General features: G+C 45.0%; 1 protein-coding gene across 5 annotated transcripts in view; it reads left to right on the top strand.

The window, feature by feature from the left end:
• BCAS3 (BCAS3 microtubule associated cell migration factor) overlaps positions 1-23,496 on the top strand; it is an 831,824-nt gene that overhangs the window by 20,728 nt on the left and 787,600 nt on the right. For all 5 annotated transcript variants that reach the window (XM_060259085.1, XM_060259086.1, XM_060259088.1 and 2 more), the window contains exon 5: positions 11,364-11,445. In XM_060259085.1, the coding sequence (XP_060115068.1) occupies positions 11,364-11,445 (82 nt within the window). The remainder of the gene's footprint in view (positions 1-11,363; positions 11,446-23,496) is intronic.

Here is a 23,496-nt window from a genome sequence, read left to right as displayed (position 1 = left end):
TACTGACAGGTTGTAGGTGGTGTGGAAGGACTCAGGTTGGTTGTGGTGTGGAAGGCCACAGCCTGTGATCCTGGAAAGCTGCTGCTGTTCTGAGAAGACATTATTGACTTTGATGGACCAGTGATCTGATTCAGCAGCTTTATGTATTCATGTAACAATAATGCTCAGCGATCAGTGTAGGTATTTCAGCTAATAATGTTTAGACCAGGGGCGTTAAACTCATTTGTTATGAGGGCCGGATCTGACATAAATGATACCTTGTCGGACCAGGCTGGACCATGTCGGGCTGGGCCATGTGTGTACCTATTTAAGATCAGATAGCAGAGATATAAACTTTTGAAAGGACACAGACAAACACAACTAAAGGGTTTTCTTGAAGCTTAAAATAAAACATGCTTAAAACATTAGCACTTGTTGATCTTAAAGGTGCTTTCTTTGTATTTCTCCCATGGGATCCAGGGAACTTGACAAAGGAAGCTCTGGCTCTTTTCCTCCCTCCCCAGGGGACCAGGAGGGGGAGGAGCCTCAACCAATGAAGAAAATCGAAGTTTTGCTCTGTAGCTCCTGTGCAGTTGAGTAAGCCTTGCAAAGCAAGCTGAGATGCAGAAAGAAGCAAGAGAGAGGGAGAAGGAAGCAGACAAGAGCCAGTTGCTCATGGGCCTGATAGGAGCCCTCCGGGGGCCTGATTCGGTTCCCGGGCCACATGCTTGACACCCCTGGTTTAGACCACTTCTCCACTATTATGCCTGTTCTGAGCAGGTGCTATGGCCAGTGTTGTGCCAGTGAATTCCATAAGCAAAAAAATCCTTCCTTAGTTTGTTTTGAGCCTCCCACCATTCAGTGTCTGTATTCTAGAACTAAGAGAGTGATTGCCTGTCCATAACAGTTTTAGGAAGGTTTTTCTATACTTCATTTTAATGTGGTCTTCAGTAACAATCTACATAGTCAGCCTGGCTGGGAAACTGGAAGGAAGGCAGAACTGGGACTAAAATATGGTGAAGGGGTGTAACAAAAATACAACACTGTATATGCATATTGTTGTTTCTGGTCTTAAAAGATGCCTGTGTGTCTGCTTCTCTGTTCCATTCTAAAGGCTTTGGATGATCAGTCTCATCTACAGATGTTGGTTCTTTAGCAGCGCTCACACACCTCCCAAATGGGATTTCGAGGTAGTCATGTTTTAAAATAAAGGTTATACTGGCTCCTGACTTCTGGTTGGAATATTTAAAGTTTTACATCTACCAGTAGCTGGTTTACATGTTGTTATTGTTGTGCCATGAAGTCACAGCTGAGCTGTGGTGACCCAATAGGGCAGGTAGCTCTCCAGATGTTTTTTGCCTACAACTCCCATCAGCCCCAGCCATTGGCCATGCAGACTGGGGCTGATGGGAGTTGTAGGCAAAAAACATTTGGAGAGCTACCATTGACCACCCCTGCCATAGGACTTTCAATGCAAGAGACGTTCAGAGGTGGTCTGCCATTGCCTGCCTCTGTGTCACGACCCTGGTATTCCTTGGAGGTCTCCCATTCAGATATTAGGTAGGGCTGACCCTGCTTAGGTCCTGAGATCTGATGAGATGAGGCCAGCCTGGCTTATCCAGGTCAGGATACTTTATGTAAGCATGTGCATATTTAAGGCTTTAACATTGTGTTGGGATACTTTAACTCAGGGGTGTGAAACATGTGACTCGGAGGCTGACTCAGGTCCCTGGAGGGCTCCTATCAGGCCCCTGAGCAACTGGCTGTTGTCTGCTTCCTTCTCCCTCTCTCTTACTTCCTTCTACATCCCAGCTTGCTTTGTCAGGCTTTCTCAATCACAGAGGCACTGCAGAGCAAAGTGTCTATTTTCTCCATTGGTTGAGGCTCCTCCCTTTGCTTTGTCAGGCTCTCTCAATCACGCGGCAGAGTTACTGAGCCAAACCTCTCTTCCTTCTATTGGCTGAGGCTCCTCCCCCTCCTGGTCCCCTGGGGAAGGAAGGAAAGAGCCAGAGCTTCCTTTGTCTAGTTCCCTAGATCCCATGTTAGAAATACAAAGAAAGCACCTTTAAGACTAAAGAGTGCTACTGTTTAATCATGTCTTATTTTAAGTTTTTTTTTTATAAAAACCCATTTAATTGTGTTTGTCTGTGTCCTTTATAAAGTTTATATCTCTTCTATCTAATCTTAAATAGGTACACACATGGCCTAGCTTGACATGGCCCGACCCCAAAAGGTATCATTTTTGTCAGATCTGGCCCTCATAACAAATGAGTTCGACACCCTTGCTTTAACCCTTGCCCAACTGTGTTTGTATGTGTTTTCGTTGTGTGTTTAAGTGCTGTCAAGCCACTTCCGAACTATGGTAAATTAATGACCTCCAGAGAAGCATCCTATCATTAACAGCTTTACCTTATCTTAACAATGGTTTAAAGGATACATTGGCGTGAACATTATCTTTGATCGAGACTAATCACATTTCCCTTTGAAACTGGTCTTGAATATTGCCATTATTTATGTTGTTTATTTATAAAATGTGTATTGCACCCATCTGCCCTTGCAAGAGACACAAAGGTGGCTAACCGTTTAAAGCATAACGTGATAAAACCACATTTCAAAACCATTAAAAATCACCTCCTCCTCAACCCCCTCAGATTAAAACAATTAAAAGATAGAGCTCAAATACATACAAAACATTTAGGAGCTTTCATCATTGGAAACCAGCATAGCAACATGGTTAGAATCAGGGGTGGAATTCTAGCAGGAGCTCCTTTACATATTAGGCCACACACTCCTGATATAGCCAATCCTCCAAAAACGTACAAAAAAGAGCCCTGTAAACTCTTGCAGGATTGGCTACATCAGGAGTGTGTGGCCTAATATGCAAAAGAGCTCCTGCTAGAATTCTACCCCTGGTTAGAATGTCTGAGAAGGCCAGGTTCAAATCCTGTCTCCACTGTGGGAGCTTCCTGGGTGATCTTGGGCCTCTCAAGGTTGCTGTGGGGATAGGATGAAGGATGGGAGAGAAGTGGGGTATAAATCAGAGTATTTCACATACTTTATCTCAGTCTTCACATTAACCTTGTTAGGTCAGATCTTATACCCACGGTGCTGCTTTGGGAATCTGAAAAAGAGCAGTTTGCTCATGGTCACCTAGTGGGGTAATGGCAGAGGAGAGAACTGAAGTATAGAGTTCCTGGTGCCCAGCTCCCAGTACAATCCTAAGTAGAGTTACATCCTTCTCACCCCACTGATGTCAGTTTAGGTTGGAAGCAGTGTTCCTTCTAAGCTGCAGAGTCTTGTGAGCAAAAATTCTACTTTGTGAGCTACTGGCATTCAAGTTGGTGAGTTGCTGCACAAATTATTGTGCTCTAGGGTCATCCTTCCTGAGCTAAGACAAAAATGTGTGAGCTAGCTCACACTAACTCAGCTTAGAGGGGACACTGGTCGGAAGGCGCAACTCTCTACTGAGGTCTTCATCACTGTCATTCTCATATCCCTTATGCTGTGTGAGGCTGTGTATGAAACCCGAACCTGTTGGCCTTTTCAGCAGCCTGTCTCTGCTGGCAGTTCTCTCTGTGGGAGGAAGTCCATCATCCTTCAGGCCCAGTCTTCTGTCTGCATCAGTTCATTGAAGATGAACGATTCCCATGCTTAGCCAAGGCTTAATTCTCAGCCCGCCTGGCGAAAGTCTTAAATGTTTAAGAAAACAAATGCCTGAGTATTGTTGTGCGATTAGTCAAAGAAAATTAAAATTTGGAGCCAGCATTTTATGAGATGCACAAGAAAGGGAAGCAATCTCAGTTTGCTGACTGGTGTTGTAAAGGGCTGCCAAACGTTAGAACTTCGTGGAGACTCCTGCAAGTCTCGGCAGCGCCTCTAAAACTCTTGCTGCCAGATAATGAGCACCTCTTGTTTGATTTGGAAAAATTAAAGTCTCCTTCCTTCCCCCAGTCCACCAGCCATGGCCATTACAGTGCTGAACGGGAAATTAAAAAACAGCCGACAGTTCAGAATTACTAGTATGAAATGTAGCAGAATTAGGATTTCTCATGCTCATTGTTGTCATTTTATGGCTTATCGCCTTGAATATAAAGTAGAGTTGCCAACTCCAGGTAGGGAAATTTCTGGAACCTGGGAAGGGTGGGGTTTGGGGAGGAGAGAGTCCTCAGTAGGGTATAATGTCATAGAGTCCAGCTTCCAAAGTAGCTGTTTTTCTCCAGAGGAACTAATCTCTGTCATCTGAACAATAGTGGTAATTCTGGGAGATTTCCAGGCCCCACCTAGAAATTGACAATATAGGCTGACTCTTCGAGCCCCACTGCTTTAAATGCTTGGTTTCCTTCACTTTCTGGGTCCTTGGAAATGGCTGTGATTGAGCCGAAAAGTTGTGAAAGAAATCCAAGAAAATGTCGAACATCACAGTCACCCTGTGGAGGGCTTTAGGGGAGCTCTTTTTGGCCTCCTTGTGTGGGCTGTAACGTTTGCATTGGCATTTATGGTGTCAGCTCAGAAACCAGAAGGGTGTTCTTGAGATGGGCCCAAATCTCTTCTCCAAATCAAGCCAGCCAGCAGCTTGGAGAATGCATTTAAAGTTAAAGTTGCTTTCTTTCCGCTTCTCTCCCCTCCCCCATCTATTTTCATCCCTCCTTCAAACATCTGACGTTCATGTCTTGTGGCTCTCAAACATCTGACTTTTATTCCACGTTGCTCTTACGTTTAGCAAATTTGGCCCCCCTTGCCATAGTCTATCTTAATCCACAACAAATATATGCCTTTTTACTCTTGAGGATGTATTAATTGACAGTGGTTTCAGAGAGTAGCCATGTTGGTCTGCAAGGGAAGAGCTAGATTCAAGGGAGCTTTGGCTCAAAAGCTGGTACCCCCCAGAATCTTTTTGATCTCTAAGGAGCTGCTGGACTTGAATCTGTTAATTGACAATCTCTCTCCTTTTTCTGCCCCCCCCCCCCCGGCCATGGAAACAAAACATACCCTCTATGTATCTGTAGCATAGCTTGACTTTCCAGAGCGTGTTTTTTAAAAAAAGAAATCTGTTGTCTTTTTCTGGTTTGGTGTACATTTCTCATTCTTTCATTTCATTTTTTCCCCCTCCCCATATGAAAGTTATTTTCCATGGTTGGAAAATATTTGTTCACACTGTAAAGGAAAATAAGACTCCTCTTGTGTTGTTTATTATGTTTTTGAACTTGTATTCTCCCCAGAGCCTTGTCATCAGGAATTAAAACAATGATTCAGATTTATCCTTGAAGTCTCTCCTCTCTCCTCCCCCCCCCCTTCAGAAAGTAATGGCCCAAATGGTGAACGGGGCAGAAGGCATAACTTCGCTTCCTCAATCTGTTGTCTCCTTGAAGTCACCATGTCCCCTCTGCAGCCGTGGCTGTCAACTCTCCCTTTGGCGGGAAGGGAACACCTGAGGCTGCTTTTAAGCCTCATATTCCATTCTCGAAACCTGTCTGGAGACATCTTTGACGCCTCGAAAGGCAAACGGGAGGAGGGGGTGATCTTTTAAAAGCCTAAGAGTTGCCACATGGGACACGCTGCTTCGGTGGAACACGTCCGAAGCGGTCGCCATGAACAGGTTTTTCTGCAGGTGCTTTTTGAACAATTTAAAACTTTGGTTCATTCCCCCCCCCCCCTTCAGCTTATGGAACTCACGAATTAGCTCAGTTCAGGGCTTGCCAAAGAGCTTGAGGGGTGGAGAACAGAGGGTGCCATCCGCCAATGGTTTTTCTTTTTGAGTATCCAAAGCAGCCTTATACTTTTGTCAAAACTTTGGTCCTTCTAATCTGCTCTGCTTGCCAGTGGCTCTCCAAAATTTATTTATTTGAAGCATTTTTTAGCCGTCTGTCTCCCTTGCGGAACGCAAGGTGGCTCACAATATAAATAAAATAATTATGAAAAACCAAAAAACCCGATATCAATAAAGCAAAATTTTTTAAAAACACAGAAAAAGGTCACAATTTATAAACTCCAAATAGGACTGCCAATAAAAAAACCCCTAAATGTAGTCAAATGCAGTCCTAAATAATATCTTCTTCAACTACCTCCTGAAGATCACAGTGTGAGGGGGCCAGGTGTACCTCCCTGGAGAACTTGTTCCATAACTGTGGGGCTGCCAATGAAAAGGCCTCTCTCGGGCACCCACCAGATGAGCGTCTTTCACTGGCAGGGCAGGTAGGAGGGCATCTGTGATCGTAATTCCTGGGCAGGAAACATATTGAAGACAGTCCTTCAGATGCTCCAGTCCCAAGCCATATAGGACTTTAAAGAACAAAACCCATCACCTTGAACTGGGTTCAGGAGTGGAGCGGTAGCCAGTGTCAGATACAGGTCTCTCCCCCACTAAGATCTAAGATCCTTAAAAATACACACTGGATCTTAGCCGAAAGGCCGAGAAGCGATGATCCTTAAAATTGAGATGTCGGGGGATTGAACAAAATTCCTTTTCTCTACCACTGTGATGGTCACTCCCCAAATGAATGCACTTTTAGACGAATATGAGAGGCTGCCTTCTAGAACAGACAAACCATTGATCTATGTGTATGTCAAGATGGTGGTTTGCAGAGCTTTTTTTGAGCAGGAGTGAAGTTCTGGCTGGCTTGGTGTCAGGGGGTGTGGCCTAATATTCAAATGAGTTCCTCCTGGTCTTGCATGAAACCATGGTGATGTCGGGTGTGTGGCCTAATGTGCAAATGAGTTCCTGCTGGTCTTTTTCTGCCCTGGTGGTTGGAGTGAGGCTAGGAACGGGGAGTCCCAGGCTTGAAGCCCCACTCCATCATGGAATTTTGCTAGATGACCTTGGTGCAGTTACTCTAAGTTTAGTCTACCTCACAGGATTGGTGTGAGGAGAAACGGAGGAAAGCAGTAGAAGCTTCTTTGAATCTCCACTGGGGGGGAAATAGGGGTGTAAATGGAGTAAAATAATTAAAGAAAAAGTATAATCTACTTGTTGGGATTTGCAAGTTTGCAACACTTCAGTAATTATAAAGTTAACCCTGTTGTTATTGTCAGTCAACAGGAAGTGACATGTGTTTACTGTAACCTCTCTGTTTAGCTAGAGAGAAAGCCCGTGAAAGCCTGTAGGAGGTCTTAGTTAAATGACCAGTAATGAGTGCTGTAATTGGTTAATCAATGTATTGCCTATTCTGCATTTTATGGCATCTCTTCCTCCCTTTGTCTAAGTTTGGAGAAGAGGAGCCATTCCTAGCTTTGTTCTCAGGATGTAAACATGTAGAAGTTAGTGTCTGTTATTTTACTCCCAGTTTACCCTTACCTTGTAGTTTTAAGTAAAGCAATCATATTCTTTTAAACACACAAATGATCTCTGCATATTTCTCTGCTGCGCTACTCGCTTCTAACTCTGCTAAATAGTATTTTTCTCTAAGAATATCCAATACTCCTAGCCATTTTCAGACAAAAAAGGTTAATGTTAACCATAGCTTTGAGTCCGCTTGCGGGATATAAATCCAATAATTAAATTAAAAATTAAATTAAAGCTTTGGAGAGAGAGGGAGGGAAAATGGTGCTGGTATTCAAGAGGGGAATTGTGGGGACTTGGGAGGCTTGTGGCTTACTCCTGAGCTCATCACCGTGGTTAAAGATGCTGTGTCTGCAGCACATTACAAGACTTCTAAAGGCTGTGTTGCCTCCTCCGCCACAGGGTTAAACCAGTGAGAACAGCAGGTTATCAACTTTTAAAGAGATGAAGAATTGCAAATACATGCATCCAGGCCTCCTAACCTCTTCCCAAGCATTCTGCGTTCCCTTCCTTTTGAAGGAGGGAATGCAGCTACAGGTCTCTGTGATGCTATCTGTGCGAGAACTGAACAAGCTGTCCATTTCCCATAGCTACAGAAGCAAAGCATCTGACGAAAGGATTTCAAATATAGAACTTATTCAAACTGTGATAGTTTGTCTTCTATCCCCTTTGCCTCAAGCTTGTAGTTCAAAGTACAGGAGACAGAGAAATTAAAGCACGCTTAAGAACATTAATCCATGGTTTAATAGTCGCAGACATATAAGTGCTTAAATGGCCTTTTGATATTGTATACCACTTGCTCTGTCAACTTTATCCCAGGGTTTTCTTTATGTCAGCACCCCTCTCTGTTTTTTAAAAAAGTTTAACTCCTTACATCTGTTTTAACTTTTTGGTGATTTGGCACGCTGCTTCATAGCGTTTGCCATTTTCCCAGAAGTTTTGACATCCCATCTCGGATCCGTTACCAAACAGTTATGAAAATACGTCATGATGAGCCATTTGCAGGAAGTCTGGAAAATACTTTCCCCCCGCACTAACCCTAGATTGATCTCTTCTAAGATTCCATTAATGACCAATTTTTTTAGATCTGGGTCTTCAGACCTGCTGCCAAATGCCCCTGACTTCCAGCTGAGCACAGATTCCTTTCCTGGAGCTTTCATTTTTGCTGCGGTTTGGAGATGGTAAGAACCAGCAGGAGATTCTTCCGATCGGTGGGAAAGACTCGTGTGGTTCCTCACCTCCAAAGTCCAAACCTCAGCACAAACGAGAGGTGACCTCTGGTTCTTGCTCAAGCACTTGGTTCGTGCCAAAGAACCTGCGAGGAGGAAGAGGGTTGGCGGCAGCTGCAGATTATGGCTGGCTAGTGAGCCAAGCTGACTTCCATAGACCCCTACATTATACTCTTGATTTTTGCACCATGTCATGGGCTGGGTGCAAGTGAGAGAGCAAAGTCTAGGTCCAGTCTGGGGTCAAGCCAAAGAGTTCAAACTGAAGCCTGGTCAGGTAGCCGAGTCAGGGGGTGGAGAGTGAGGTCATCTGGAGCCAGGAATCAGAAAACCAAAGAGAGCAAGCAAGAGCGCAAGAGGCAGAGTGGATGCACGTTGTCGCAAAAGTGACTTGTTGCTTCCACGGAGAGCTCAGCCCTGAGGAGGGGGCTCAATGGGCCTTTGGTGATGCTCCAGTTAGCAGGTGGGAAAGCTCCTGCTAAAACTCAGGACTCAGCAATCGCCTTCCTCGTAGGCGGGCGTCCCTCCAACGAGCTGCTAAGTCAGGCAGGCTCCCTCCTTGCAGCTGTGCCTCCTGCTCTGTTGCTGGGTCAGATGAGGGGGGATGATGGCTCAGGCAGCAAGCTGTCAACCTCCGGAGTGCTAGAGGGGCCAGCTACAGGCTTGGCTGCCAATTCAGGTGTGGGGGGGGGATCCCGTCTGGTCGTCGTCGCCCATGACACACCAGCTCAACCACTTGAAGGAACTTTAGGGGGATATTAGGAACAGAGTTGTTTTTTTGGGGGTGGGGGAGTAGTTCATACCAGGTTACAAGAGAAACAAAGGGAGATTCCCCCCCCCCCAAATAAGATACTAGACTTTAAAAAAAAATCAGTTGGAGTTATCTTAGATCAGCAGTTCTCAAACTCTGTGCCGCGAAAAGGGGATTAATTAATACCCTACCCATAAAGGAGTCTTCCAGTTCCATCTCAGTATGAGTCACTGCTCTGGCCTTTCCCCCTTGCAGCAGCTACTGGTGGTATTTTGTTGTGGCACCTCTGTTCTGTCAAGTGCTCCTGGTACAATGATGTAGCAGAGGAAGAGTCTTTCTGTTGTGGCTCTGAATGAATAAGTGCTCTGGCTGGCCTCCTTCCAATTGGGAGGCATGCCTAAAACTCATGCAGAGTATCAGGCGAGAGAGTCTTCCTGGGGTGGGTAAGTTTCATGCACTCTGAAAGCCAGTCTTTTCAGCTGTAATGGTAAAGAAGGCCTTCGGTTATAATTCAGGAGATTTTTTTTTTTTAAACCAACTCAAAACTCTCTGCCTCAGCTATTTATAAATTTGCCTAAAAATCAACAAAGGCCACCAAATTCCAGAAGTAACCCATCAAAGAGACTGCAGCTAAGTCCATTCCAACTGTGTTCTGTTTATAAATGATGGTAAAGAAGGTCTTTGATGCTGCTGGTGGTGAATTCTCTTAGCAGCGGTCAACTCAGCTGCCTGGTTGTCATTGGTCTCTGTCTGCCAATGGCTGTGTTGCTCTGGTCCTGTAAAGGGACTAATTTCTCATTGCTTGAAGCTCCTAGAGGAGGACCAGATAAAAGACCTGTGGAATGAAGGAGTAAAAAAAAAATGTCTTGGCATGTGTGCAGTGATCCTGGCCAAGGGGAGGCAGTGGAGAGGGAGAGGAAAAAGGACCAACTTCCCTTCTAGTTGATCAGAATAGTCCAAAGAAAGGTGTTTGTATCAGTAAATTGGCTGAGTTTCCTCCACTGAAAGTATATACTCTGCCAGAGATGGTTTTCAACACCCAAGGGGAGCGCGGTGTATTAATTGCTGTAAGAGCACTGGTGTTATGCTGATGATTCTCTACAGCAGGCTGGTAGCATGTGGATGCAACATTAAACATGTAGACATATCTTTTAAACCCACATGGGTGTACCTCAGGGAAACCTGATAGGGCCAATTCCCATAGAACCTTGCACATATCTGTGTGACGATCACATATTTTGTTTCTGTTGCGGGCAAATCGTTCGTTTCCTTTTGTAGGATGTTAGGAGACACTGATCTCAGCAACTTTAAGGCAGCATTGTTTAAGAAGGCATTTGAGGGAGGCTAATTTTACTGCAGTTGGAGTCCTCTGCTCACGATTGAGTTCGATCCCAGTGGAAGCTGGTTCAGGTAGCCAGCTCCAGGTTGACTCAGCCTTCCATCCTTCCGAGGTTGGTAAAATGAGTACCCAGCTTGCTGGGGTGAAAGCGTAGATGACTGGGGAAGGCAATGACAAACCACCCTGTAAAAAGTCTGCCGTGAAAACGTTGTGAATGCAACTTCACCCCAGAGTGGGAAACGACTGGTGCTTGCACAGGGGACTACCTTTACCTTTTTTAATTTTGTCTTATGGCTATTAATTCCATACAGTTACTGGACTGGTAATGTGGAAATGCTTTTGGTGTGTTTTGGTGTCTTCCTGCTTTAAAAAACGTACCCTACCTATTATCTCTTCTTTCTGTTCGACTCTTACCATGTTAAGTAATTGAATTAGGAAATAAACTACCTATTTGTACACTGTCTATTCTTTGATGCGTTCTCTTTTTATAAGCTTGCTTGAGCCTCCTTTTGATGGGGAGGGAGGTGGGATATAAACGCTCTCCAATACAACACTGCACATTTGACTCTCCAAACCTCAAGCTTTTTAGCCGGCCTAATTATCTTTGACCTGCAGTTGAATTTCTTCCTTGGCAGAACAATAACCGCACATCTCAAGTGGTTCTTCCCCCCCCCCCTTTCCCCTCTCAGGTTTTCAGAGTATTTTTATACCTCTCTGGAATGGTACAGCCCTTGGTTCCAAGGCCGAGGTTTCCCTGTGCTAAGACAGTCCTGTTCTTTTTGTCTCCTACAGATCAGCGGCGAGGCTCAAGAGCTCTACTCCGTCCGACACGGCCCTGTCCGAGCTGCTCGAATCTTGCCATCACCACAGATCAGTAAGTGTGGAATTTTGTGGACTTAACTCCCTCGCCCCCCCCCCCCCCCCCCGCAATCTTTAGTTTCCAAACTATCTAGTTACTTTTATTCAGTCAGAGAACAGTGTGATGTGGTGGCTAAAAAGGCAACTGCAATTTTGGGCTGTATTAACAGAAGTATAGTGTCCAGATCATGTGAAGTGATGGTATTGCTTTACTCTGCTCTGGTAAGACCTCACCTCGAGTCTTGTGTTCAGTTTTGGGCACCACATTTTAAGAAGGATATAGACAAGCTGGAACGGGTCCAGAGGAGGGTGACAAAGACAGTGAGGGGTCTGGAGACCAAGTCCTATGAAGAAAGGTTGAAGGAGCTGGGCATGTTTAGCCTGGAGAGGAAGAGGTTGAGAGGTGATAGGATCACCATCTTCAAGGACTTGAAGGGCTGTCATCTAGAGGATGGTGTGGAATTGTTTTCTATGGCCCCAGAAGGTAGGACCAGAACTAATGGGTTGAAATTAAATCAAAAGAGTTTCTGGCTCAACATTAGGAAGAACTTCCTGACCTTTAAAAGCGGTTCCTCAGTAGAACAGGGAGGTGGTGGGCTCTCCTTCCGTGGAGGTTTTTAAACAGAGGCTAGATGGCCATCTGACAGCGTTGAAGATCCTGTGAATTTAGGGGAAGTGTTTGTGAGTTTCCTGCATTGTGCAGGGAGTTGGCCTAGATGACCCTGGAGGTCCCTTTCAACTCTGTGATTTTATGATTCTCTATGGTTCAAAGAGGGAGTGACAGTGCCTGCCTGCCAGAGTTCATTCTTCCTAAGGATGTGACTGTGGCAGCTCCATTTGCTCAGTGATGTCTCTTGTGTTGTCGTGCAAGGCAAAGATTGGAGGTTTTTTAGATTAATGTGTAGGGAGCAGAACCAGCCTCCTCCTAACAAACGCATGAAGTTGCCTTATACTGACTCAGACTTGATCCATCAAGGTCAGTGTTGTCTACTCAAACTGGCAGGGCAGTCTTTCCAGGGCATAGGTTTTTCATGCTATACACTATTTGATCCTTTCAGTTGGAGATGCTGGGAATTGAACCTGGGACCTCCTGCATTCCAAGTGAATGCCCCTCCCCCTCTTCCAGAACCCTCACAAACTTTTTTTTCCTAATTCCGTTACTTACAGGGTAAGATTTGAGCAGGAAGGAGAGAGAAGATTGGGTACAGGGAAGTTGGGCAGGCTGTACTTCCGATGGCCACTTGCTCTTCAGAAGGCTGAGGAGAGGCACAGGAAGTGGGGCCTTGATCTCTGATGCACGGTGCTGTTGTGGCCAGCTGTCCAATGATAAACATTAGAATTTTGGTGTAGTGGTTAAGTGTCCGGACTCTTATCTGGGAGAACCGGGTTTGATTCCCCACTCCTCCACTTGCAGCTGCTGGAATGGCCTTGGGTTAGCCATAGCTTTTGCAGGAGTTGTCCTTGAAAGGGCAGCTGCTGGGAGAGCTCTTTCAGCCCCACCCACCTCACAGGCTGTCTGTTGTAGGGGGAGAAGATATAGGAGATTGTAAGCTGCTCTGAGTCTCTGATTCAGAGAGAAGGGCGGGGTATAAATTTACAGTCGTTTTCTTTCTTCTTCTTCCCTGAGCCTGTGCAAGTCTTTTCTTTGGGTTTTGGCCTTAGTGTGCACATGGCCCACCTGGGAATCCTTAAGGCCCGTAGCTGTGAGGAAGGCCTGAAATTGCAGCAGCTCCTGCTGTGTTGGCTAGACAAGGGCAGAAGGCCAGGCAACTGGTTCTCATCCTGGACATTGGTCATCCCTGAGGCTTCCTAGCACTTTTCATCGGCATGTGCAGTCCCAGGTGGCTCTCTGATAGGGTTGCCAGCCTTCAGGGGGTGCCTGGAGATATCCTGGAATTACAGCTATTCTCCAGAGATCAGTTCCCATGGTGAAAATGGCTGCTTTGGAGGATGGACTCCAAAGCAATATACCCCACTGAGCTCCTTTCCCTCCCCAGGCTCCACCCTCAGATCTCCAGGAATTTCCCAACCCTGAGTTTGTAACCCTTCTCACTAGACTGGGTCCTGGTCTCTAACATTAGCTTTTTAACTGAAGCCCTGGAGTCCCTGGCAAGGTATGAGGAATCACAGTGCTTGAGAGGTTGGCATGTGGGATAAAGCAACTTGTTAGCTACAAAAGCTTGCTTCCGTTTGGCCTGGTTCATACATGTGGGGTTATGAGCTGGCAGAATGGACTGCCACTTCAGGCCACAGGTAATGGATTCCAGCTTTGTAGAAAAACAGCCTGCAAAATAGAAAACTAGAACATCAAAGATGAACAATTCTGCCCAGCATCTTGGGTTGCTATGCCGCTTTTCTGTTTCCCAGGGACTTTTGATATAGGGAAGCTTTCTAAAACGGTGTCTTCCATTTGCAGTTTGAAGAAGTATAGACTGTTTCACCACTTCAGTGGTGTTTAATTTACTTCCATTTTTTGTTGCTTGCTGCTCTTGGGGGTTCTGGGAACCTCACTGGAGGCTTGGGCTTGATCTATTGACTTACTAAGGCTGTGTATTCAGACTCCTATTTAAGTCACAGAAGAAAGGAGGGATGTGCAACATGAGCCTTTGCAATCGTTTGGCAGTATGAAGCCTATGGATTGGTTCAAATACTGAGAGTCTGGTCAGCTGAGCAGGTCCTTCACTCTTTCCAGGTTGTGGTTCTAGTACAACAACTGTCAGACCCTGCTGAGTCCTGCCAGCCCTTAGGATCTGGTAATTGAATCCCCTTTAGGAGAGGCTGTGACTCAGTGGTAAAGCATCTGCTTGGCATGCAGGAGGTCCAAGGTTCAATTCCCATCATCTTCAGAAAGGATCAGGTTGTAGGTGGTGTGGAACAGGGGCCCCCAACCCCTAGGCCGTGGACCGGTCCTGGTCCTGTAGCCTGTTAGCAACCAGGGCATGAGTTGTATAATTTTTTCATTATATATTACAATGTAGTAGTAGTAGTAAGACGAAGACGGCGACAACACTGGATTTATATCCTGCCCTCCACTCTGAATTTCAGAGTCTCAGAGCAGCTCACATTCTCCTTTACCTTCCCCCTCTCCCCACACAACAGACACCCTGTGAGGTGGGTGGGACTGAGAGAGCTCTCCCCAGAAGCTGCCCTTTCAAGGACAGCCCTGTGAGAACTATGGCTGACCCAAGGCCATTCCAGCAGCTGCAAGTGGAGGAGTGGGGAATCAAACCCGGTTCTCCCAGATAAGAGTCCGCACGCTTAACCACAACATCACACTAATAGAACTAAAGTGCACAATTGTATCATCTCAAAACCATTCCCCCCCGGTTTGTGGAAAAGTTGTCTTCCATAAAACCGGTCCCTGGTGCCAAAAAGGTTGGGGTTCGCTGGTGTAGAAGACGTCAGCCTGTGATCCTGAAAAGTTAGTGCCGGTCTGAGTAGACAACACTGCCTTCGATGGACTGCTGGTTCTTTTCAGTATAAGACTGTTTCATGTGTTCATATATGTAGTCATATAAGTGAGGATGGTTTTGTAGTCAACAGGGTACAGTTGTTGCTCAGCTGTGCTCTAAAAGTGTGGAATTTGCCACTGGGTACAGAGTTCATCATCCTGGGAATCATTCAAAAGTAAGTTTCTAGCCCCCATAACTACAATGGAAAAACTAGTGGATTTGTTTAGCAGAATATAGATTCTACTGTGCGATTGTCTCCTTTTGTTTGGGTGGATTTATATTCAGTCATCTCGCTTACTGTATGAAAGAACAATTCAAATTAGTTCATATTAAATTGAATCAAATCCATGTTTCCCCCCCCCCCCCCGTAAAATGTTTTGGTTTTTCTTTACATAGTTTGCTAGAAAGTAAATCTTTGCTTAAAAGCAACAGTGTGCATTATTGACCAGTCTTTGGAATCGGATGAAAGTAAACTCTGTAATCGGAGGCCTCAGATAGCCAGCACATGAAACAGGATTGGGAGAGGAATAAAAGGGAATTTTGTAAAGAAGAAGCTGATAGCCATCAGCAGCACTGAAGCAGCCTCTTTACTGGGAAACTATAAAAAAGAGGGGGGAATGGTTGGATGTGGGGGTTGCTTGTGGAGGAACTTGGCGTGTTCCTTGAAAGAGATCATAGCCTGAGATAAGCAACTCGCTCCCAGGTGTGAAAGGGAAAACTCATGCTTTTAACTCGGTGACTATTTCAACATCACAGCTTAATAGTTTGTCAGCTATGTTGCTAAAGCATCATAATCCTTTGATGTTGGGTCCTTAGCTGTGTTGTGCTCTCAGAAGCATAAAGCAGCTCTGTTTGGAAGAGTTATTTCGTGCCTTGGCTTTGGGAGATGCTTTGCAGTTATCTGATTTAGCAGGCCTCTACGGCGAGGTCTGTTCATGTGCAGGCACACTTGTGTTTCTCTCGATCTGAAGGCAGGATCGGACCTCTGGAGGTCTTGCAGTCCTGTGGCTTTGAGACTTTCCTAGCTTCAGGGAACCCCTTCCTCAGTGTCTCATCTACTGAGGAACCCTAGCGTTGACTGCCATGGAACTGTATGTTGCAGTGGACTGTGGGATCTGTGCCCTTAGAGCATGCTGTTGATGTGTGTGAACCAAGAATGTGTGTTAATATATGTCCAACCATTACCCTACAGCTGATGCACTGCAGAAAATGATTGCTGGGCAATTTATTTTTTAGGAAAGTTAGTCCATCTTTGTGAGTCTTTTCAGTGAAGAACCATTGGGATGCTTTTGAAGAAACTCAGAAACAGCGCTCAACAAATCCTGGGTTCTGTGGTGCCTAAAAATTTTGTTTAGGCCACGGGTATTTTCAGAAATTCTTTTATTGTAGTGCCTCTCAGCAATCCACAGTAGAAGTACAAAGCTTATTTGTCATTTCACACAAGACTGTATTTTGTTTTATGACATAAAAATCCATGTAAATTAAGTCCTTGTCATTGCTTATTTAAGTTAACTTTGCACTATTCAGTGGTGATAGACGAATCCATTTCTTAAATAGCTACTTTCTATTTTTGCTTCAGGATTCAATTGAATGGAATGATGGAAATTGGGAAGAAGTTAGGTTAGTGTTAGACGGTAGCTTTTTGTTGTTTTTATTTATTTTTGAGGGGAAAATGGCACACAGAGGGTTACATAAGTGAGTAGGACAGCTGACTTTGAGCCCAGTAGCATCCCAGTTGTGGGATAGGGCGGGATATAAATCTTGTTGGACGCTAAAGATATTACCAGACTCGAATCTATCTTTCCTGCTTGCAGACCAAGATGGCTACCATCTGAAATTGTAGGTGGGTAGGCATTTGCAGGGCAGTCTCCTTAGAGCAGGAGGAAGCATGTTTGTTTGTTTTCGTTTGTTTTTTTAAGTTTGTCCGTGTTTTTTTTTAAATTTGGTGGTTCTGTGAATTTAAAAGCTTGTGTGTTTCAGCGCCATTGAGTCTCAGCCAACTTATGGCAGTCTCGTAGGGTAACCAAGGTGGTTCGCCGTTGCCTTCCTCTACCTAGCGGCCCTGGTAGTTTCCTATCCAAATACTAACCAGGACGGACCCTGCTTAGCTTCCAAGATTGGGCTAACCCGGGCCATTCAGGTCAAATGTTTCAGTGTTTTAAATGGAAGAAAATTGCCCCAGATATGTCCTCTTACAGGATGTGCAATGATATAATCAAATCTTGGAAGCTAAGGTACTTAGATAAGGGACCACCAAGGAAGATTCTTCAGAGGAGGGTGACAGCAAACCTCTTCAGCTTCTTGCCTACCTTGAAAGCCCTTGTTGGGGTCATGGTAAGTTGGTTAGAACTTGATGGCACATACATACATATGCCCTCTTATGCCTTCTTTCCTGTATCTGAAATTATTCAGTTATTTGAGGGTCTTCGCACCTCCCTCCCTTCTGCTTGCAACCGTTTTGGTGTTTCTGTAAAAAAACCCGAAGTGCCCATATATGAACCATCCCTGTTAAAAAGTATTTTGTCTGACCTGATTCAAAACCTTTATATACGGTGGTTGGTTTAGATGGCGCATTCTTACATGATGGTCTTCCCATAGTGTCATGGCCAATGCATGGCAAATATGTGCCTCTGAGCCAGAACCAAAGTTGCAAAAGTAAAGCTGTAGTTTCCGGGCTATTTTGGCACTTTTCTTAGTTTGTCACCAAACACAAATACGATGTTGCACCATGGTCAGCGGGCATGGTTTCTGATTGGGTGAATTAGGGGAAGTGATGTACGATTAACCAAAGTAAGACCAAAGTCTGAACTTGCCTCACAGGCAATGCTCCCTCTAAGTTGTGGAGGGGAGGGACGGTGGATCAGTGGTAGAGCATCTGCTTGGTAAGCAGAAGGTCCCAGGTTCAATCCCTGGCATCAGTGGTAGAGCATCTGCTTGGTAAGCAGAAGGTCCCAGGTTCAATCCCTGGCATCTCCAACGAAAAAGGGTCCAAACAAGTAGGCATGAAAAACCTCAGCTTGAGACCCTGGAGAGCTGCTGCCAGTCTGAGTAGACAATACTGACTTTGATGGACCCAGGGTCTGATTCAGTAGAAGGCAGCTTCATATATTCATGTTCATATGTTCATATATATGTTCATATGAGTCTTGTGAGCAAAAATTCTATTTCATGAGCTACTGGCATTAAAGTTCTGAGCAACTGCATAGATTAGTTGGGGCCATTTTTCCTGAGCTACGGAAAAAACTGTGTGAGTTGGAGGCTAAAAAACTGTGAGCTGGCTCACGCTAGCTCAGCTTTGAGGGGACACCGCTCACAGGGTTGTAGTGCGGGTAAAGACGTACCGCTGCCCTACGTCCTGCGGAGGAAGGAAGATAACAACAAAAGAGAAAAGATGCTTTCTTCCAGCGCTCCAACCCTGATGTTGCAGTCCTTCCTGGGGTTCTTTTTTTGGGGAGGGGTGAAGTTTGGGGAAGACAGAATATTAAAAAAATAGTTTCTCACACACATTCCGACTCTTCAGAAGTGAATGGAGGGGCAGTGCTGTCCCTCCCAGTATTTTGGGCCCACCAGCAATATTGGCCCTGGGTGCAGGGATACTTTTATGCTTTCCCCACAGAATTTGGCCTGCAGCTCACACATTTTTATCTTAGCTCAGAAAATGGCCCCAACTAATTTATGCAGTTGCTCACAACTTTAATGCCAGATAGCAGCTGCTCATTCACGTCTCACATTTATATTGCACTCTTCCCCCAAGGAGCCCGCCAAGGTTATATCCATGGTATGGTGTATCTATACATACAATTTTCTCCCTTCAAACCAATGCTATGGCATTGGGTAGCATAGGGCTAAGACAGGATGACCAGTCCAGGATATGAGGTACATGGCAGAGTAGGAAATTGGGTCTCCCCCGTCCAAGTGGACCTCTCTAATCACAACGTCACGTTGGCTTTTTAGTGTTATGTAGACAAAAGGAAAGGTGCGTGCTTGGGGATGCTGTTGAATGGCAGTCCCTTCTCAGCTTTGTCCCACATTGCAGCCCAGACTTTTGTCCTGAACTGAATGAGAGCCACTCAGGGTCAGGGAAGACCCTTGTAATGAAATGTTCCCCTTTATCCAGAAGCCCGTCTGGGTGAGCATCAAAAGAAGATGATTATATTGGATTTATATCCAGCCCTCCACTCTGAATCTCAGTGGGTCACAATCTCCTATATCTTCTTCTCCTACAACAGACACCCTGTGAGGTGGGTGGGGCTGAAAGGGCTCTCACAGCAGCTGCCCTTTCAAGAACAACTCCTGCGATAGCTATGGCCGACCCAAGGCCATTCCAGCAGGTGCAAGTGAAGGAGTGGGGAATCAAACCTGGTTCTCCCAGATAAGAGTCCACATACTTAACCACTACACCAAACTGACTGGCTCGCACACCCAACTGGCTATGGCTTCATTGCTGATGAAGGAACCGGGTGGCCATATTACATTAGAACCTCTGGATGTGCTGTGGCGGTTGGGCTTGGGCACTTGAAGGTGACTGGCATGAAGAGGACATGCTGAGGAGAAGTCAACATTTTCCTTCCTTCAGAAAGATTTGCGGTCGCTGGCTCAGACAACGCAATGCAGTTGCAATTTGGTTTGCATTGCATTTAGAGTTTTATAATGCACTTGTGGTTTGGGTTGGCATTGCATTTAGATTTTTAATTGCACTGTATGTGTGCAACTCAATTTAAAGACATGTTTTTGACAGCTTAAGCTTCTTATGGTTCATGTGGGGTCTGTTGCCGTTGCTCTTACTCAGCCACAGCAATCAGGGCCATCCAAGTAAGAGGCACTGAGGTGGAAAGTCCCTGTTGGCCAGCACCCAATCCGAAGCAGATTGGGCAAATCCCAGGGTACCCCACTGGAGTAATTCCAGTCCACCTGGTCACAGATACAAACTGTGACTACATGTGTGTGTTTTGTTACAGTTCCGGTCTTCATTTCCTTTCTCGGCAGTGCCAGAGTGTGGAAGTATTTTGAGTAGGACAGAGTTGGCTTCTTCTGAGCACCTGAGGTGAGGGGCAGGGCCTTATCCAGCATGGCACCCAGATAATGGCATACCCTCTGTCCAATGTCTGCTCTGTTAAAATCTTCCATCATCTGTTAAGGCCTCCTACGGAAGTCTTCGGAGGTTTGCAGCTCTGCAGTTTGGGATCTTTGCTAGGATATATCTAGGATTATTTGTAGTTCCATTGCTCAGAATGTTGTAATATTTTTATTACGGTTTTGAATTCTACTGTAGGCTGCTTTGGTGACTTGGAATGGTGGAAAGATGGGGTAGAAATGCTCTAAATTAAATAACACAGACATAGATGGATAGATGGTATCCAGCTTCAGTAGAGGAAGTTCTCTAGGAGACCAGGAGAATATCAACCTCCATGTTCCAAACTAGACAGAAATCTAGTTAGTGGTTGTTGGGATTTCCACACACACACACCCATTTACAGACGTATAAATCTGCTCAACACAGCTCATGTGCTGTGAAAGCACAGGATACCTTGGATGGAAGTTAGTCTGTTGTGAAAATAATTCCTTTTGGAAAAAGAGTGTGAAAGCACCAGAGGTGAAAAATATTTTCCAGCACAACTCCCAGTTATGGCGTGGATCGAAACATCTTGCAGGGTCCTTGGGTTTCATTCCCAGTGATTCAGAATTTTCTGTCACTCACAGAATTTTGTGTTGCCCACATCTGTGACTGGCTTTAAAAAAATAAATAAATTAAAAGGCAGCCTCAAGGGCTGACTTAGCACGTTTCTCTGTGTTAAATAAAGTAATAATTATTCTGGTTGCTCTATAAAGGAAGGCAGATGTTTCAGTGCTTGCATGTGGTCAAGCATCTTGGGTGGCTTTATGGTTTCTTGTGTCTTAATACAAAGGTAACTCCTTGGCATACATAATTTGCAAACTTAATTTAGCAGGTCACCTGGTGGTTTCAGTTTTTTCAGGCATTCTAAGGTGGAGCGAAGCGGTCTCTGGTTTATTAAATGCCGGTGTTTAATTTGCCCATTGCTGGTTTGATGGTGGTGCAATGAAAGCTTGGGCATGCAGAACAGTTATAGAACACAGTGCTGAAACCTTTTGAGGTCTGCATATCAACAGAGATAAAAGCTGTAGCAAAATCCATTTTAATACCCTTTCTTGACTGGGTTTGGCCCTCTCCTTAGTCAAAACTTCTTTCTTTTCTAAAATATGTAATCTTGGTTGTCCAACAGCGACCATATTAGAACTTGTACTTTTGGCTTTACCTACTTTCAAGATCAGCCATGGACATTAATTTTGCTAATACGACATATGATTCATTTTTTTTACTGCATGGTTTGTAGCTCAGGGGTTGTGTGTGACTGTGTGTGAGAGAGACAGACAACCAAGGTGTGTGTGAGACATCAAATGCCTCCCAGGTTCACCTGAACTCCTCTTGGTGAGGCTGTGGTGCTATGTGCGAGCTTGCTTTCTCTCTCTCGCTCTCACTTTAATTGCAACTGGCTCATCCTGACAAAAGCTTACAGAGCTCCCGCTTAATGGACACTTCCATTTCGTTTGTGTTTTTATTTCAGGCAAACCTTTAAAACAAATTATTCTCCCCCGAACGGAATTGCGGAGGAGGTGGCACCTCATTGGCAGGGGAGATGTTTTTCATTACTTTAATTGTACGTTTTATCAGGATTTTCAGCTTTTCCCCCCTTTTGGTGGGGGTTAAATGCTGTAGTGTTATAACAGAATTAAAAGGATTTAGAATGAAAAGAGTTTAAGAAAAAGGCCTTTGCAACAGGCTTTCCATACTTTTGGATTTGATGGATTTAGAGAGCTGTTGGGGGTGCTTTTTAAATGTTTTTTGAATTCATTGAATTGCCATTTGGCATTCTGTTAAACACTCTTTACAGAGCAGGTGTGTGGCATGGTCGTGTCACACATGGGAAATGAACATGATTTTTATCTATATAAAAACCCTCTAATCCACCATAACTTTGAAAGGATTAAATCCCTTCCTATCCTCTGCTCTCACTGCTCTCTCCGTGGGGTAGGCAAACCTCTCTGGCTGCGTTAAGTGTCGTAGCGACCAACGCATGCCGCTTGTTCATGAACGGGATTTCTGTTAACTTGCATGAACATGCTGCAGAGTCCCTTGTTCTAATCAATTCTTTGAGAGCTCCAATAAATCGGTGGCCACTTTTCTTTCCCTGACATCTGTTACTGAAGCAGATAACAGATCCAGGTGGGGTGGCAGTGTTGGACTGAAGCAGCAGAACAAAGTTTCAATCCAGCGGCACCTTGAAGACCCAACAAAGTTTTATTCGAGGTATAAACTTAATTGGTCTTCAAGGTGCCACTGGACTTGAAGTTTGTTCTGAAGCTGATAATGTTTTTAAAATTTTTAAATGTGAGTATCCAGTCTTGAGTGTCAACCCATGTGCTTGAGTTTCTGTCTTAAACTGGTTTCTCGCTTGGTTACCGCTGGCTTTTATTCCTAAAAATATCTAGTTTTTCTCCTTGTGTTCTAGTTCTCCATTAGCTTTATTCTCAGTGGAATAGTCTGTAAGGCACAACACCCTTAAGCAGTTTTGCCCTAAAGGTGGCTTACAGTGCACACAACAAGGTTAGAAACGAGCGTAGGTTTTTCTGAACATTGTTGCTCAGTGAAAGAGGCCTTGGTATGCGTGTGTTTGTGTCTTCCCTTGCTCTGTATGCTAACTGGCTGCTGAGAGCCAGTTTGGTGTAGTGGTTAGGAGTGTGCATGACTTTTTTTGTAGAAAAAGCCCAGCAGGAACTCATTTGCATATTAGGCCACATCCCCTGCTACCAAGGCATCTGGAACTGTCCTCTGCGTTCCTGCTCAAAAAAAAAAAAAGGCCCTGGGAGTGTGAACTCTAATCTGAGAGAACTGGGTTTGATTCCCTACTCCTCCATATGCAGCTGCTGGCATGACCTTGAGTCAATAACAAGTTCCCTCAGAACTCTCTCAGCCCCATCTATCTCATAGGGTGTCTCTTGTGGGAAGGGGAAGGGGAAGGAGATTGCAGGCTGCTTTGAGACTCCGAGTGAAGGGCAGGGTACAAATCCAATATCCTCTTCTTCTGGTATTGGAGTGGGGGTGGCAGTTTGGCCCCAGGAAGGCAGAACAATGTAAACTTCCCCGAACTGCTTCATAGAGAAGGTGTGGTAGAAATATATTAAATTTGTGGCTCACTGACAACCTATCATATGCTACCTATGCATGAAGCTGAGTTTGCTATGGGATCAGACTGTGTATGTTTTTTGCTGTTGTGGCAGAACAGTCCTCTGAGGTATTTGGGTACCTGCGGCCACCCAAGGTCTCCACCTGGCATGTGCCACCCACTCAGGTGTTCCAAGACTCAGATGAGTTTTTCTCTTTCCTTTAGTGCAATCACTGCCATCACCTGGCCTTTGTAAGAACTACATGCTTCTTTTCCCTGCATTGCTGTTCTAAGGCCCATGCTTGTGTCTGCTACTACTCAGTGTCTGGTTACCACAGAGACAGCCTACTGCTCTTGTGCAACACTGGGGAAATAGCAACTTGCCAATTGACTGTCCCTCCCCTTCTCCTGGCTCTCTTTTTAAAAGAGTGT

Source organism: Heteronotia binoei, chromosome 18 (assembly GCF_032191835.1).
Source record: "Heteronotia binoei isolate CCM8104 ecotype False Entrance Well chromosome 18, APGP_CSIRO_Hbin_v1, whole genome shotgun sequence".
Classification (NCBI taxonomy): domain Eukaryota; kingdom Metazoa; phylum Chordata; class Lepidosauria; order Squamata; family Gekkonidae; genus Heteronotia; species Heteronotia binoei.
Note: the sequence above shows the minus strand (reverse complement) of the source record. Positions and strands in the feature narration are given on the sequence as shown.